Source organism: Rutidosis leptorrhynchoides, chromosome 5 (assembly GCF_046630445.1).
Source record: "Rutidosis leptorrhynchoides isolate AG116_Rl617_1_P2 chromosome 5, CSIRO_AGI_Rlap_v1, whole genome shotgun sequence".
NCBI classification, from domain to species: domain Eukaryota; kingdom Viridiplantae; phylum Streptophyta; class Magnoliopsida; order Asterales; family Asteraceae; genus Rutidosis; species Rutidosis leptorrhynchoides.
In genome coordinates this window covers 325475994-325492329 of record NC_092337.1, presented here as the reverse complement: position 1 = coordinate 325492329, position 16336 = coordinate 325475994, and the positions used below count along the sequence as shown (strand labels likewise).

Genomic DNA, 16336 nt, shown 5'->3' with positions numbered 1-16336 from the left:
ATTTAACTTCGGGTATAAGAATAATTTGACGAGGACACTCGCACTTTATATTTATGACTGATGGACTGTTATGGACAAAAACCAGACGGACATATTAAATAATCCAGGACAAAGGACAATTAACCCATGGGCATAAAACTAAAATCAACACGTCAAACATCATGATTACGGAAGTTTAAATAAGCATAATTCTTTTATTTCATATTTAATTTCCTTTATTTTATATTTAATTGCACTTCTAATTATCGCATTTTTATTTATTGTTATTGTATTTAATTGCACTTTTAATTATCGTACTTTTTAATTATCGCAAGTTTATTTTATCGCACTTTTATTATTCGCAATTTCATTATCGTTATTTACTTTACGCTTTAATTTAAGTCTTGTATTTATTTTTAATATTTTACATTTGGTTTTAACTACGACTAAAGTTTTAAAATCGACAAACCGGTCATTAAACGGTAAAAACCCCCCTTTATAATAATAATATTACTTGTATATATATTTGTATTTTTATAAAAGTAAACTAATATAGCGTTAAGCTTTGTTTAAAGATTTTCCCTGTGGAACGAACCGGACTTACTAAAAACTACACTACTGTACGATTAGGTACACTGCCTATAAGTGTTGTAGCAAGGTTTAAGTATATCCATTCTATAAATAAATAAATATCTTGTGTAAAATTGTATCGTATTTAATAGTATTTCCTTGTAAAATTTAATAGTATTTTATATACACCTCGCGAAACATCAATATCCTCATCTACTCTAAGAGCGAAGAAGAGCATGAGCAACATCTCCGATTAGTACTTGAACTCTTGAGGCAAGAGCAACTGTATGCGAAATTTTCTAAGTGTGAATTTTGGTTGAAGGAAGTCCAGTTTCTGGGTCATGTTGTGAGCGACCAGGGTATCAAAGTTGACCCCGCCAAGATTGAAGCTATCAGCAAGTGGGAGACCCCCACTACTCCGACTCATATTCGCCAATTCCTAAGTCTCGCCGGTTACTACCGAAGGTTCATTGAAGGATTTTCTCTGATTGCGCGTCCTTTGACCGCGCTGACTCACAAGGGCAAGAAGTTCATTTGGGAACCCGCACACGAATCAGCATTTCAAACATTGAAGAAGAAGTTAACCTCCGCACCTATCCTATCACTTCCTGAGGGCAGTGACGACTTTGTTGTTTATTGTGATGCATCGAAGAGTGGTTTTGGTTGTGTACTGATGCAACGATCAAAGGTTATCGCTTATGCCTCCCAACAGCTGAAGATCCACGAGCAGAACTACACTACTCACGATCCTGAACTTGGAGCCGTTGTCTTTGCGCTTAAATAGTGGAGACACTATTTGTATGGAACTAAGAGCACTATCTTCACCGATCACAAGAGTCTCCAACATATATTCGATCAGAAGCAACTGAATATGAGACAGCGTCGATGGATCAAGACGCTCAATGACTACGATTGTGAACTTCGTTATCATCCTGGCAAGGCCAATGTTGTAGCTGACGCTTTGAGCCGAAAGGAGAGGATGGCACCTCTTCGTGTTAGGGCTCTGAACATCACCATTCATTCGAACCTCAACAACCAGATCAGAGTAGCCCAAGTTGAGGCTCTCAAGAAGGAGAATATAACTCATGAACATTTGAACATACTTGTCTCTCGATTCGAGGTTATGGAGTCTGGACTCCGATATTATGCCGGAAGAATTTGGGTACCTCTTTATGGAGATCTATGGAACCTTATACTTGATGAAGCACACAAATCGAGATATTCGATTCACCCTAGTGCGGGTAAAATGTACCACGACCTTAAAGAACAGTATTGGTGGGCGAATCTTAAGAAGGACGTTGCGACCTATGTTGGTAAATGTTTAACCTGCTCGAAAGTTAAAGCCGAGCATCAGAGACCTTCTGGTTTACTTCAACAGCCGGAAATCCCACAATGGAAGTGGGAAAGGATCACAATGGATTTCATTACCAAGCTACCAAAGACGGTGGGCGGATACGATACCATTTGGGTTATTGTTGAACGCCTTACTAAATCTGCACACTTTCTAGCGATGAAAGAAACGGATACAATGGAGAGACTTGCTCAATTATACATCAAAGAGGTTGTATCTCGTCATGGTGTACCGTTATCGATCATCTAAGATCGCGATCCCCATTTTGCTTCTAGATTTTGGCGTTCTTTACAAGAAGCCATGGGAACTCGTCTCGACATGAGTACAACATATCACCCACAGACCGACGGGCAAAGTGAACGAACGATTCAGACGTTGGAAGACATGTTGCGTGCATGTGTCATTGATTTCGGAAAGGCCTGGGAAAGGCATTTGCCACTCGCCGAATTTTCTTACAACAACAGTTATCACTCTAGCATTAATGCTGCACCTTTTGAAGCGTTGTATGGCCGCAAGTGCCAACCTCCTATTTGTTGGGCCGAAGTAGGCGAAAATCAAATCACCGGACCCGAGGTAGTCCACGAAACCACGGAGAAGATTGCTCAGATTCAAGCTAGACTTAAGACTGCCCGTGATCGCCAAAAGAGTTATGCCGATCTTAAACGTAAAGACTTTGAATTCAACGTTGGTGATCGTGTAATGTTGAAGGTTGCACCTTGGAAAGGTGTGATCCGTTTTGAAAAACGTGGAAAGTTAAACCCACGATACATTGGTCCTTTTGAAATCTTGGAACGTGTGGGACCCATTGCTTACCGTTTGGATCTACCAGCACAATTGAGCTCAGTTCATCCTACCTTCCATGTGTCAAACTTGAAGAAGTGTCTTGCTGCACCTGAACTTATCATACCACTTGAAGAACTTACGATTGACGACAAACTTCACTTTGTGGAAGAACCTATTGAAATTATGGATCGTGAGATCAAAACTTTGAAACGCAACAAGATTCCAATCGTCCGAGTACGATGGAATGCCAAACGAGGACCTGAGTTTACTTGGGAGCGAGAGGATCAAATGATGTGGAAGTATCCTCACCTTTTCCCGACTCCTCCATCTACCTCAGCTTAAAATTTCGGGACGAAATTTTCTTTAACAGGTGGGTAATGTAACGACCCTGGATTTTTCAACGTTTATTTATTAATAATTATTATTATTAATACGAGTGATTAAACGAATGTATGTTATTACATTTACATGTTGCCATGATTGCCCGTACTTGACTTTAATTGCCCGAAACGTCTTTGTGACAGCGAAACTTACACGAATAATATTTTCAAGTATTATTTACATTCATGATTGATTTTATTAATCATTTTAATTAACTATGGTGATTAGTTAGTTACTTGGGCTTTAATTAGATTTATTTGTTAATTAATGGAACTTGGACTTGTTTAATGTTAATGGACTCATGAATATAGACTTATAAGCCCACCCTACACCTTATTGGATTAACTAGTCCATTTCTACTACATGTAAGTATCACCTTGGAGTTTAACTAGTTAGTTGTTACACTTGGAATCTAGTTTACACATAATCCCCATGCATGGCCATCTATTAACCACACTTTTAAGGCTTTTCATGCAAGTGACCTTTGAACACTTCCCTTCCTTTTTTTCTGCTGCAGACCGTCGGCCTCCCTTGGCCATAAGGGAGTCAACTTCTTTTTTTCTTTTTTTTTTTTACCATTTGATTCACTAGTATCACTTGTATTTTCTCTCATTCAAACACACACACAAAAACACTTCCAACTTTCTCTCTTTTCTCTAGTTCTTGTAAGTAAACTTGAAGCTTTTCTTCCTTTCTTTTTCTTTGTAAAACCGTAGCCTTGGCTACACAAATCATCATCATCTTTTGTCACTTGTTGTAGTTTACTTGATCATTGTTTACTTACTAGTTATTAATGTTATTGTTTGTTATTTACTTACTTGGTTTCAAGAATCAAACTTACTAGTTTCATTCTTCTTTTATCTTGTATTTACAAGAACACTCAAGAACATAAACTTACTAGTTTATGATTCTATCTTATTTGTTTTAAAAGGCTTAAGGTTCATGTGTTGTAAATCATACTTGAAGTTCATGAAGTAAACTTTAAAGTTTACTTTCTAAAGATCAAGACTAAGGCTTGAATCTTTAAAGTATGCAACCCATGAACTTATTTACTTGTTTACTTAGTTTATGTCTCCATCTTATGCACTTTAATTTCATGTTTGTTGGTTGTTATTGGTCAAATGTTACTAGTTAACTTTGATCTCATTAATCTTGAACTAAAATTAACTTTAAAAGTTCAAGAACATGTAAGTAAGTTTCTTTAATTATAACTTGGTACACTTATGTTAGATCTAGACTTTTGAGTCTTGGATCTTCAAGATCAAACTAAGAATTATGTTCTACAACTTAAGATCTTGATTTCATAAGTTCACTTTCAAGTTTGTAACTTATTATTAGTTTTAAAGTTCATGTAAGTGTTAGATCTAAGACCTTGATGTAACTTTGGTTCATCAAACTTCATGCAACACTTAAGAGAGTTGTGCTTCATGTCTTAGACTTACACTTGGGTTATGATGGTCAAACCTTGTTGAAAATGATGCAAACACATCAACGAGTTGTACACTTGAAGCTATATGCATCAAGGATAAGAACCATGATAAGCATCGTGCACCAAGAACCACCGGAACCTACTGACCCTAGTGTTTTACTGTTTCTGGGTCTGATCAGTAAGACCTGGGCTGTTTTAATGTTGATTTTCAGATAGCTCTGTTCGAGTAGATAACTTTTCATATAGGACTCGTCTTAATCCGAGTTACGGTTTAGGATTTATGGCCCTCCGATCGTCACTATGTCCTTTAACGTTGTGCAGAAATTTCTGACCTACTCGCACTTACACCGTCGCCATGGTCAAACGAAGACGAGTTTGCTTCTGTAAATTTTACCACAACTAAAGGACTCATATACGGAGTCATAGCCACTGGTCTCACCTTATTGCAGTAGGAATAGAGGCCGTGGTGACTGGCCGAACTCAGCCTTTGTTTTAAACTCTTTTCACGAATGAAACTTACTTTACACCTTTTGTTAAATGATGAATGATGATGACCCTTAAGACCTTATTTACATATTTTTAAACCTATTCGGACGATTTACTGACTTAGTACTATTTGACTTAGGTTGAGGACCCGTTTGGACAACCTTCATTACTTGCTTACTTTCCGAGTCATACTTTACCGCTACTTTATCATTGTGAGTTATAGCATTCCCTTTTTACTTTAACTTGATTTTGGGAACTGAGAATACATGCGCATTTTACATTTTAAATACTAGGCATGAGTACTTAAACTTTATATATGTGTGGGTTATACAACGGCATAAACATTCCCTTTAGCTCGGTAACGTTTAGTCATTGGTTTTTGAACCGGTGAACGCAAATCTTAGATATGGATCCATAGGGTTTGACATCCCCACTCGGGCTAGTAGCGCTAGCTTTTAATGAGTGTTTAATACTTCATATACATACGCACTTGCCAAGTGTACTTTCAGGGGGTATAAAAGTTAAGTTAGTTACCAAGTGCCCACGGTTAAGCATATACTTTATCATACTGTTTTGAAACGCTCTTTGTAGCACTGAAATCTCGTGGCCTACCTTACATACTGTTATACTTAAACTATAGCTCACCAACCGTTGTGTTGACGTTTTTATGCATGTTTTTCTCAGGTGTTTAAGGTTTGCTTTTGCTTAGTACTAGTCTTGCCGTAGACACCCGCTGCTCTAGTGTTATCACCGCATTAACTACTTTATCTTGCATTCAAACTTAATTATATTTGAAACTATGTTTTGTAACGACCTAAGAGTCATATACATTTATTCATGCTTGCTATTCGTAGAAGCATACTGTTGGTGTAAAACAATTGATGTCGGTTATGACGTCATCTTTTTATCGTGAATGCAACTTCTTTTATTGCAGCATATAGTACTTAACCTTGTAATGATCCTGTTGTTGATGATTCGTACACGATGGTTTTGTACGGGGCATCACATACGGAACATATGATCCTCATCCGGAGTCATCGTAGGCTTATCGTTAAGCTCTCGTCAACACCAGAGTGCCACTCGCGCGCTTTTGCATAAGAGTCCGAAATAAAGGTGTTATCAACAAAAAAGAAGGAATTTTTCCACTTCTGGCGCATGCCAGCCTTGGTGGGCTGAACAAACTTCACGCGCTCCCTAAAAAATACCAGCCATGTTCGTGTGGCAGGTAGGAGTAGACTTTCCTAAAAAAATTCACTGTGGGGATAAAGTTATGCCTCCTGCACCACATCTCAAAAAAGGAAATGCGGCACACGCTATAGGGATGAAGTTGCCTAACGCCAATACCGAAGAAATGGAGTATGAATAGAAAAACTTCGGTAAAAGGATAGAGAATGTTGCCATATTTCATAACTTTCGAGTATATGACAATTTTATTAGAAGGGGGATCGTTGGCGCGTTGTTTGCGCTTGGGAACAACAGGTTTAACGCGCGGATTGGAGGGTACTCCCTCATAATCTCCTCAAAATCTTCGAGTGTAATAATGGAAGAAATCTCCCTAACGTTCTTACTTTTAGCAACAGAAGTAGAAGAAGACATTGTGTTTTTAATAAAACAACAGAGAAGCAGGTATAAGAATTCTAACCTGGTGATCGTGGAATTGAAGAAAGTAAAGAAAGAATTAAGCGTCGAATCAAATGCACAAGAGGAAAGATGAGAGAAGATATGTAGGCGGTAAAGTTTTTTATGAAAAGGTTTGCGGCTATTTATACTAGGGAAAAATTTGAGTGGAAAACGTGGGAAAAGGGAAAACGCGTCACCGCCATACACGTGTCGCAAATCCAGTGAAGGTAAGTCTGACAGGCGACAGTAAACGTGTGAGGGCGACGGTTGAGTTGACAGTTTTCCATATCTGCCAGACTGACAAGCCGAAAAAACCACCTTAGCGTTAAATGTATCATTCAACGCACTTTATGTCATGATTAGAGTTCTACATTACGCACAATAAATTGCGCGTAATATAGAACTGGGGGGACTTAATGATGCGCATAGTTACACATCTATTGCGCAACATCTTTAATGGCGTGCATAACCCCACAATAGTCGCGCAAGTTCATATTGATGCGTCTGATTGCACGTCAGTTACGTAAATTTCTAATGATACAAATTAGACATCGGTTGCGCAGTTTAAACATGGCGCCACTAAGATTGTATATACAAGGTAAAAAGTGTACGACAGTGACACTAAAACAGAAACGACACTATGGCAGGCTGGTACGACCCTGACACTGCATAACGGTTGAATAAGGACAGCAGGGTGTAAGGGGGCAGCACTAAGATAATGGCAGCACCTTTTGCAGCTTTATGGGATAAAAGGACAAGAACAAAACAGCGTGAGACTAACATGTCTTTTTGTCCCCTTACGTGGCACTATGGGACAAAAACTCACGTGTATAAATAGACGTAACTTGGGCTGAAAACGGATCATCTTCATTCACCCAAAATCACCCCCAAGTGTATTATTTTCTTAATACGCAATTTGCATCTACTAACCCGCGCAACCGTAATAGTCACTCAACACTCCTTGCAGTTTCAGGTAACGTTGCTATAACATAAATGCTAACACCGCCCTTGAGCCATCAGTTCCGGCTAACCCGAATGATGGTGTGTCATGTTTAAGTACCCTTTCTGATATCATCACCTCGTATGGGGATTACTCACGGTGTTCCGGACCGGAGAGTTAAACTCAAGAAACCCTTAAATCCCCCTTATTTGTTGATCTTGCATGAACCGAACCCCTTGAACTATTTTATGCTTAATCGATATATTATTTGGCAAAACCGAAACCAGTTCATGTTTAAATAGAAGAAGGGTAATGGCCCAATAGCTTTAAACGAGATCCAAATCAAAACATGCTAATGGATCTAAAAAAGATCTACCAAGTTTAAGTTGGAATGGAGTGAATGGTTAGTCAATCCAAACTCTTTCGATGATCATGGTTGAACCCTCAAGTTCTCATAACCTCACTGATCGTGATTAGCTTTTGTAGTTAGTTTTGCGCCGATATAATCCATTTATAGTTTTTCTGTCGTGTAAAATAGCAGTATGCTCTTGCATACTAGCCCTTTTGTACCAAAGTTCTATTTTAATAAAAATTTTACTTTTCAAGAAAAGAAGAAAAAAAAAGTTAAATGTGAACATTTACGATGATTTGTTTTTTTTTCCTTCCAAGTTTCACTAAAATCCTCATAAAAAGTGTGTTTGGCACATGAGCTTATGAAAATTTATGGGAGCTTGTAAGAGTTTGAGCTTATTATTTTAATAAGCTCTAAATAATACGGAGTAATTTTGTTTGGTAGACATAAAAAATAGAGTTTATGAAAATTATAAGTTCTGAAAAAATAAGCTATTTCTAATAGCTTATGAAAAAATAAGCTAGTTTTGAAAAAATAAGATTCAGCTAATTTACCAAACAGTTACAGAAAATAGTAAGCTCAAGTTTCAGCTAGTTTCATCCAAACACAGCAAAGTTATAATCCTAAATTTATATACACGATCCCTTACTCAATTTTTTTTTTTTTTTTTTTAACGGCAAGCTTGCATCAGCGTATCATTTATTTCAACGACACTCATCATTTGCACACACACACGCGTTCGGGAGGAAACCCGAATCGCATTACAGGAACCCGATCCTTTAACCATCCCGAGGGGCAGGCGGACCGGGTTTGAATCCTGAATGGATCCGGGAGAAAACCCCCCTGAGGTCAATCTGGATATCCATATTTCAGGCAGATTAATTAATAGGATGGGCAGAGCGAGGGTCGAACTCATGACCTTCTCTATATGAAGCTCAATTCCTGACTTTTTATCCAAAAACTCTCTTAGGTTTCATGAAATTCGAAATCCCCAATTGGTAAAAATCCTAACTTTCATAACTCGCCACTAAAAAATTTAACTCTTCAATCTACAATTAACAAAACTCTCAAACCTTATTCTTTTACATCCCCAAATTGCGGTCAATCAAGAGTTTTTCCAACTATATGTTTTAATTCATACATTAATAATAATAATAAAAAAAACAATTATTTTAATTAGCATTATTCCACATCTTTGAATGACAACAATTTCAAAATAATTATGTTCAAGGTGGTAGTAAATAGTAATAGTGGTAGTGATTTAGATGAAACGACATCGTTAGTTGCAGAAAAGAATGAAACTTTATTATCATATGGTGGTAGGGAAAGGGTGGAATCACAAGCAGATAAAGAAACATTGTTGTAGTCCGGTTATAAATGATCCTGAAGATAAATTGCCATTGAATTATGAATTTATGATCAGGTTTTTAATCGAGATTTTGTGCTATCAGCTTTGGCTTTTTTGTTGAAGGGAAGAGAGATTGTTAAAAACTTTCTGTTGCATACCTTGCAGTTGCAGGTAATTTTGGTCATTTTGTAATGATGTTTTGTTTGTGTTGATATTTTTGTGAATGCTAGTACTGTCATTAGCAACTATGATAAAGATTGTAATGTTTTTATTTTTGATAAGTTTGTATGATTTAGACTAGGTTAATTACACTAGGATTTATCCAACTTTACCATTTATGATTTTGTAGGTATGGAACTAAAAATGTTTTATAGTATGTATAGTGTATATTGACCATGCGTTAAGTGCTTGAGTGCAAAGAATGTAGAGATTGATTATTTGCTTTCCGATAAACGTGCAAACCCTGGACTCTGCGAGGGTGGATGAACAATCAATACCCATATAATAGCCAAAAGGAGGTAACGTTTGATACATAGTGGGGTGGTTTGCCCTTTACTTTACTATCATATGATGACACTGAATTATATGTCGTGTACTGAGATGTATTATACATCTCAGTACGAGATGTATTCATTTGAATTATATGTCCTTAAATTTGCTTGAAATCTAATGGACCAATCAGAGCGCAAACGCGGGAGGTTCACATGTGATTGACTCCTTTTATTTATTTTTTTATTTTTAATTTTTGTTTTTTAAATTTAGCCCGATTTAGAGTTTAGGGTTTAGGAATTTTTGGGTTTAGTTCCCAAACCCAAAATCCTAAACCCTAAACTCTAAACCGTTTGTGTTAAAAACTCAATCTAAATACTAAATCTAAACCCTAAATCCTAATTTCTAAACTCCAATTTCTAAATCCTAATATCTAAACCCTAATTGCTAAACCTTTTTCTAACAACAGATTAAAATTATAAAAAAAAAAAAAAAAAAAAAAAAAGGAGTCAATCGCATGTGAATCACATTTTGGATCACATGTGAACCACATTTTGGAGTAGTTTTGACTACATGTGAAAACAAGCGATTGTCGCGCTCTGATTGGTATCAAATTTAAGGATTCAAATGAATATTTCACTTGACTTAAATGCAGGATTGTGGTGAGAGCATATATGCCAAGATCACCGGTGATTATGTTCAAACTGGCATCAAACTGATATTGAATGGGTTTGATATTTGACCATCCTTTGAAGATCCAGAATAATGTTACCCAAACACCCATGAGATTATTTGCTTGAGCTTATACGTTTATATTTAATTGGAATGTTTTATAAACTTGTATGAGGTACAAAAATCTAGCTTTTCTTATAATAATAAACTTAAAAAATAAGTCCAGCCCCCCCCCCCCCCCCCCCCCCCCCCCGCGCCCGGCGCCGGTCTTAGCTTAGAATTTGAACTATTATAGGCTCGTGACTAATTGCAGACCATCGGGTCATATCAAAATGGTGGTTCATGGACAACTCTTTTACTGCAGGTAATTTCATGTTTTTCCTTTTTAAAATTTTTCTTGTCTAAAATGTTATTCTTTTGCGTTTGTTGTTGTGCATTGTGGTTTGCATTAGCTTCTCTTTTGTTTCAGGAACAAGACTATGATCTTCTTGAAATATGTGTTTGTGCTCTAAGCGACAAATCTGGTAGCAGGAAGAAATGTTCTCATGTTTGCACAAAATCGCAGATTCTTTTGTCATAACAACAAATTTAAAGACAGAAATACCACTTTGGTGGTATATACACTATACAGTAATACCAAAATATTGTAGTTTAGAGTTACTTAGAGACAGCTTACAGCAGTATCAAAGAAACTAAAATTCTTTATTGTTCTTTGATTAATGATGCTAGTAGTTAATCGAGCAATACGAATTGTTAATTGCTATGTGTGATGGAATTGGTTTATTAGTTATCTGTAAATCCTTGAATCTGTAACATATATCTCTATATTCTATATATAGATAGATAGATATATACATATACAGATTCTATATAAACAAGCAAACACCCATTATTAAAGTTCTATGAATATTTAAACTTGCAGAAAAAATAATAATAATCCTAATTAATCCAGATGAAGTGCACTGAAGGTGCTACTAAAACTAATGATCAAAACATTCATACAAAAGTTTCACCCAAATACTGATATGGGTGGGTCATACTAGCCTTACAGGATCTGATCTGAGAGCGGCGGAAGTCGTCGGAAAAAATTGACCGGCAGCGATGGCATGTCGCCCCGAAAACGAGGATGTCGCATGTAAAAGAATCCCCAACCCAACAGAAAAACCTTAAACGGCACAACATAAAACACCAACGACGCTAACAAACAAACCACCACAAATATCCCAGTCGCTCTCGGGTCTCTCCAATTGCATAACGCCTCTAACCTCTCCCCTTGTGCTGCCACGTCACCAATCAGTGTCTGAGCCCGACCCGCTAATGCTCGTAATCTGTCATACCGGATCCGAATCTGGTCCGGTGTTTTCGAACTCGGAAACCCGTCAAACTCCTCGTCCAGCTCATCTGGGCCCACCGAATCAACTTGACTGAGTCTCGGATCCATTGTAACCGGAACCTGGATCCTGTACCGGTATCTTAATGCTACAATCAAGAAAGCATACAAACAGACTGTGGGTAAAATTAAATGTGGGCATATAACAATAGCCAGTAAAAGCACATGAACTAGGACCGTTGTTGGCGGGTGGACCCACGTGCAAATCGAGTCGAGCCACCTGGCTAAAGTTGCTGCCTTTGACAACCCGTTAACAATTCGAAACCAATTTGACTTGCTTCTCCTCATGCTCCAAATGTGAGTATCCGAATCCAACATAAACTGAACCACTTCTTGACCCAAAGCCGGTTCAGACCGGGCTAACCTTGCGGTCACAATCTTCATAGCATTATGTCTCAACATGTCTTGTTGCATCGGACCCATTGGACGCACGTAGTGCATACGTGGCAACATTGGGGTCGAGTAAGCTTGAAGTAGACTAATCCACGAAGAACACGAGAACCTAACCGCAATCTCTATCTCACCCATTTTTTTTGCTCCGTTTGGTAGCAATACGATAAGCGAATACGAACCTGTGTACACTCGATTAGTGTCAAGTGTCGAGAGTCGTACCCTAAGCTTCCCGAGTCGTACATCTTTACTCGGCGTCTGATCTCCTTCCCCTATCTTATACCTCCCGTTATCAAACACACCGATGGTAAGCACAGTGCACGGATCGTACACCTCCCACGTGTACTGCTCGTTCCACCGTGGGTTGAACCGATCCAGAATCGTACGGGTCCTGACCCATTTCGGCCCGTACTTCGCAACAACGTAGGAATCTGTCGTGCCACGTGTACCGTCCATAGTTTTAACCGGAAGCAAGTTACTGGCCCCACGAATCCCGACCTCGAGCAACCCAATCGGCGGTTTTGATAACTGTTTTGCAGTGGGCCGGACATCACTAGTCACGTGAGCAGCCTCATCAAGCACGTGATACCCACCTTCCAAACAAACACCAACATGAATTCTACCTGCATAAGGATGACTCTCATCACCTACCAAATTAAACCATCTTGACCCAACCACTGACCGATCGTCTGTCCGCTTGTCTATACTACCTACGTGCACCTTCGCGTGACCAACAGTCTGACCGTTCGATGCATCTTCAACTGTAATCACCAAAAACGGTTCAAACGGCTCAGCCGCAACAAAAACCAAATCCTCATTCCACGTGGGATTCGACGACGTACTTGACAGCCCCACCGTTGTCCGGTTCGTTTTAAACAGCTGCGGCCCGAGTTGACCCTTTACAAACAACTCCGGGTTTTTCACTCTAGGCTCGGGCCCACCCGAGCCTAGTTGCAAGTCTTGCGTTTGGATAACCGTTAACCTCAAATACCACAGCTTCGGAGAAAGATAAACCTTCGCTCGGGTCTCGGGAATCAACCCACCCGAATCCGATTGCCACGCTTCCTGAAACGCCTCGTCAGCTTGAGTACCCAACCAAACAGCAAGCATAACATCAGTAGCTGAACCTTCTAGAGTATACCATTGTGGAGCTAACGGACTATCTGGTGGGACCCTTTTAGGTACTTCAGGTAAATCAAACGACACCGTTCCTAAACAACTTTCCAAAACTTCTTCTTTTCCTTCTTCAACTACTTTCTTTTTCCGATCGAATACTGAAACTTCTAAACTTGTTGAATTCAAACCTTCTTTATCAAATGCAAAAACCTGATCCCAATCCTTACTTGTACCTAGCGCTTTAGTACTTATACTATGAGTTCCAATCTCTAACTTCGCGTAATACAATGTCGAATCATCGGAATCTTTTTCCGATCGTTTCGCTTTCACGACTTTCACATACAGAAACGGCATTCGATCCACGAGATCGTACGCATTACTCCTACGATGATGATTCGATAACGAAACCCTAGCGTCATCTCTATCAAAATTCGACGGTTTCCGAATTAATTGAAGCTTCTCTTCAGCTTGTTTCGGTTTCGGCGACTGAATCATCGCAGTATTCTCCGGCGGCGGCGGCGGTTGCGGCGGTACAACCGCCACCGCCGGCGGTGGAGCGTCTTCCTTTTTCTGTTCCTCCGGCGGCTTCTCCTCTTTCTTCTCTCCATCTTCCTTCGGTTTCTCTTCCGCTTTTTTCTCCTCCTCCGGCGGCTTCTCATCTGTAGCCGGCGGCGGCGGAGTCTCGACCACTTCCGGCTTCTGTTCACCGGCCGGTTCGGCGGCCGGTGGTTCTTCATCAACGTAACAAATTTTAATCCCGATTTCACCTTTAATCTGCGAGAAAACACTCCGTTTCTCCAACGGATAATAAACCAGAGCTTCGGAACCGGAAACCGGAAAAGTACTTCCGGTGATTTTAACCTTCCCTAAAAACGTGCTCCGTTTGCCGGTTTTTTTATTATCATTATAAACATTAAGCTCGAGTATTTCGGTATTCATTGACGCAACATCATGAACTAGAAATTCAACCTTTTCATCCCACTGAGGATTAAGATCTCTTGAAATCGTCTTCGTACGACGCCGTTGACCGTCGAAATCGACGATGACGTAAGCACTTGCGGTTCCTTGACCGTCCTTAGGCATCAGGTTTTTGGCATTGCAAACCTCCACAATCAGCTTCCGATTAGCCATGTTTGTGTTAAGGGATAAATAAATCAATTGATGATTGAAATTGAAATTATGAAATATATTTTTTTGGAATGATGGGATTGTGATTAAAAAAGTGTGTGTAATGGAAAAGGTGTGAACAGGGTGGGGGTTTAAGAAGGGGGGAGATGAAGAAGAAGACACAAGAGTATAGAATAAGTGGTCATCTGGAAATGTGACCGTTGTGATTTGGTTTTTATTTTATTTTAATTAAATTATATAATATATATAATCATCCGTACTTTCCTTTTATTTTTATTATTAGAAAAAATTACGCTGTTGGTACCTGTGGTTTGTTTACATTTTCATGTCAAAACCTTAACTTTGTTTTTTGCGTCGTTGGTACCTCTGCTTTGCTTAAGTTTCGTGGTTGGTACCCCATGGTAACATCCGTCAATTGTTAATAGTTAACCCTCACATGTGCCACGCATGTGAGGGCAATTTCGTCTCTTTATTATTTACTACATGTCATCAATTAGTTTACCACTTATTTTGATAATCATCTTCATTTAACAACATACATCATCATCAACATTCAACTCTTAATTTGTTAAACAATGATCGATCTAATCAACTTTGCTATTGTTGTTGATTTTATCGGAGTAGCATATCAGATTCATCATCTTCTTCAAATTCAAATTCAAATTCAAATTCATTAACATATCAGATTCATCATCTTCAAATTCGTGTTCATCTTCATAAACCTAGAATTTAGGCTTTTTTAAATTTGAAGTTAAAATATCAAATTGAGACCCGATTCACGATCCTAATTCAAAACCTAAATTGAGACCCGATTCACGATCCTAATTCAAAACCTAACCTTCACCAATCATTACAATTGATTTTCAGTTTTAGATTCTGAGTTTTTCAGATTGTGTTCATTGCATATCGAAAACATCAACAGCTCGAGGTCCTTGAAGCAATTAATAGTCTGTTCTGAAAAAGTAAAAATGTAGAAATCTCCTAAATCATCTCGTGATCGTTTCCTGAAAGTTTCATGAACTAATTCCTTCATTTGATCACGAACTGAGTTCAATCAGGAAAACTAGAAGGTTTCAGCTCGTGATTTTGTTTTTGAAGCTTAGGAAACTTATTTGCAACATTTTTCGAGAAGGAATCAAAAGCAAAAACGATCCATAAATCAATTTCAATCTTCATTTTCAAGAGTTGTGCAGTGAAAAAACGTAGAACTACAAGATCAGATCATGAGATTTGTGATACAGAATAAGTGATTTAACAACAGCTTATAGTTTGCAAACATGGTACAAATTCATATAACCTTAAATATTACTCTCAAGTTGTGATTGGCTGAATCAATAGGACTACTGATGATCTTTGAGTCAATATCAATGGGGTTTCTATGATCATATTATTTACTTAAATCTTGATCCAGACATCTGAAATAAATAAATTAAAGGGACGAAATTACCCTCACATGTGTGGCACATGTGAGGGGTTAAGGGTTAAATGCTAACGGACGTTTGGTTTGGGTACCAACCACGAAAGTATAATAAAACCTAGGTACCAACAACGCAAAAAATAAAGTTTAGGTGTTTTCATGAAAATATTAACAAACCACAGGTACCAACGGCGTAGTTTTTTCTTATTATTATTATTATTTTTTTGCTGTAAAAACATAAAAATAAATAAATAAGACACTTTTATTTTTATTTATAACATTTCTTTATTATATTAAATTATCAAATTAACTACTGTATTCAGTATTATTCGTAAATATTAAATAATTAAACAATAATAATCATAATCATAATCATAATGATATGAAAATAATAAAAATATATAATATATAATAAGTAATATTAATTATTATTGATAATAATACTAATATGTCTTGATTATTCTTAATTATTTATTTTATTTTTTGTTTATAAAT

General features: G+C 37.9%; 1 protein-coding gene and 1 long non-coding RNA gene across 2 annotated transcripts; one reads left to right on the top strand and one right to left on the bottom strand.

The window, feature by feature from the left end:
* Positions 1-8945: 8945 nt before the first annotated feature.
* LOC139850344 (uncharacterized) lies at positions 8946-11188 on the top strand. The gene is made up of 4 exons (XR_011760000.1): positions 8946-9410; positions 9589-10575; positions 10714-10764; positions 10870-11188. It is a non-coding gene; the product is annotated as an uncharacterized lncRNA (long non-coding RNA).
* Positions 11189-11401: 213 nt separating this feature from the next.
* Positions 11402-14427, bottom strand: LOC139850461 (multiple C2 domain and transmembrane region protein 14). The gene has a single exon (XM_071840033.1). The coding sequence runs from the start codon at positions 14425-14427 to the stop codon at positions 11446-11448; it is 2982 nt and encodes a 993-aa protein (XP_071696134.1). The 3' UTR covers positions 11402-11445.
* Positions 14428-16336: the final 1909 nt, after the last annotated feature.

What these genes read in the sequence shown, in the direction of transcription:
- LOC139850461 (XM_071840033.1), bottom strand. Translation starts at nt 14,427, where the DNA reads ATGGCTAATCGGAAGCTGATTGTGGAGGTTTGCAATGCCAAAAACCTG.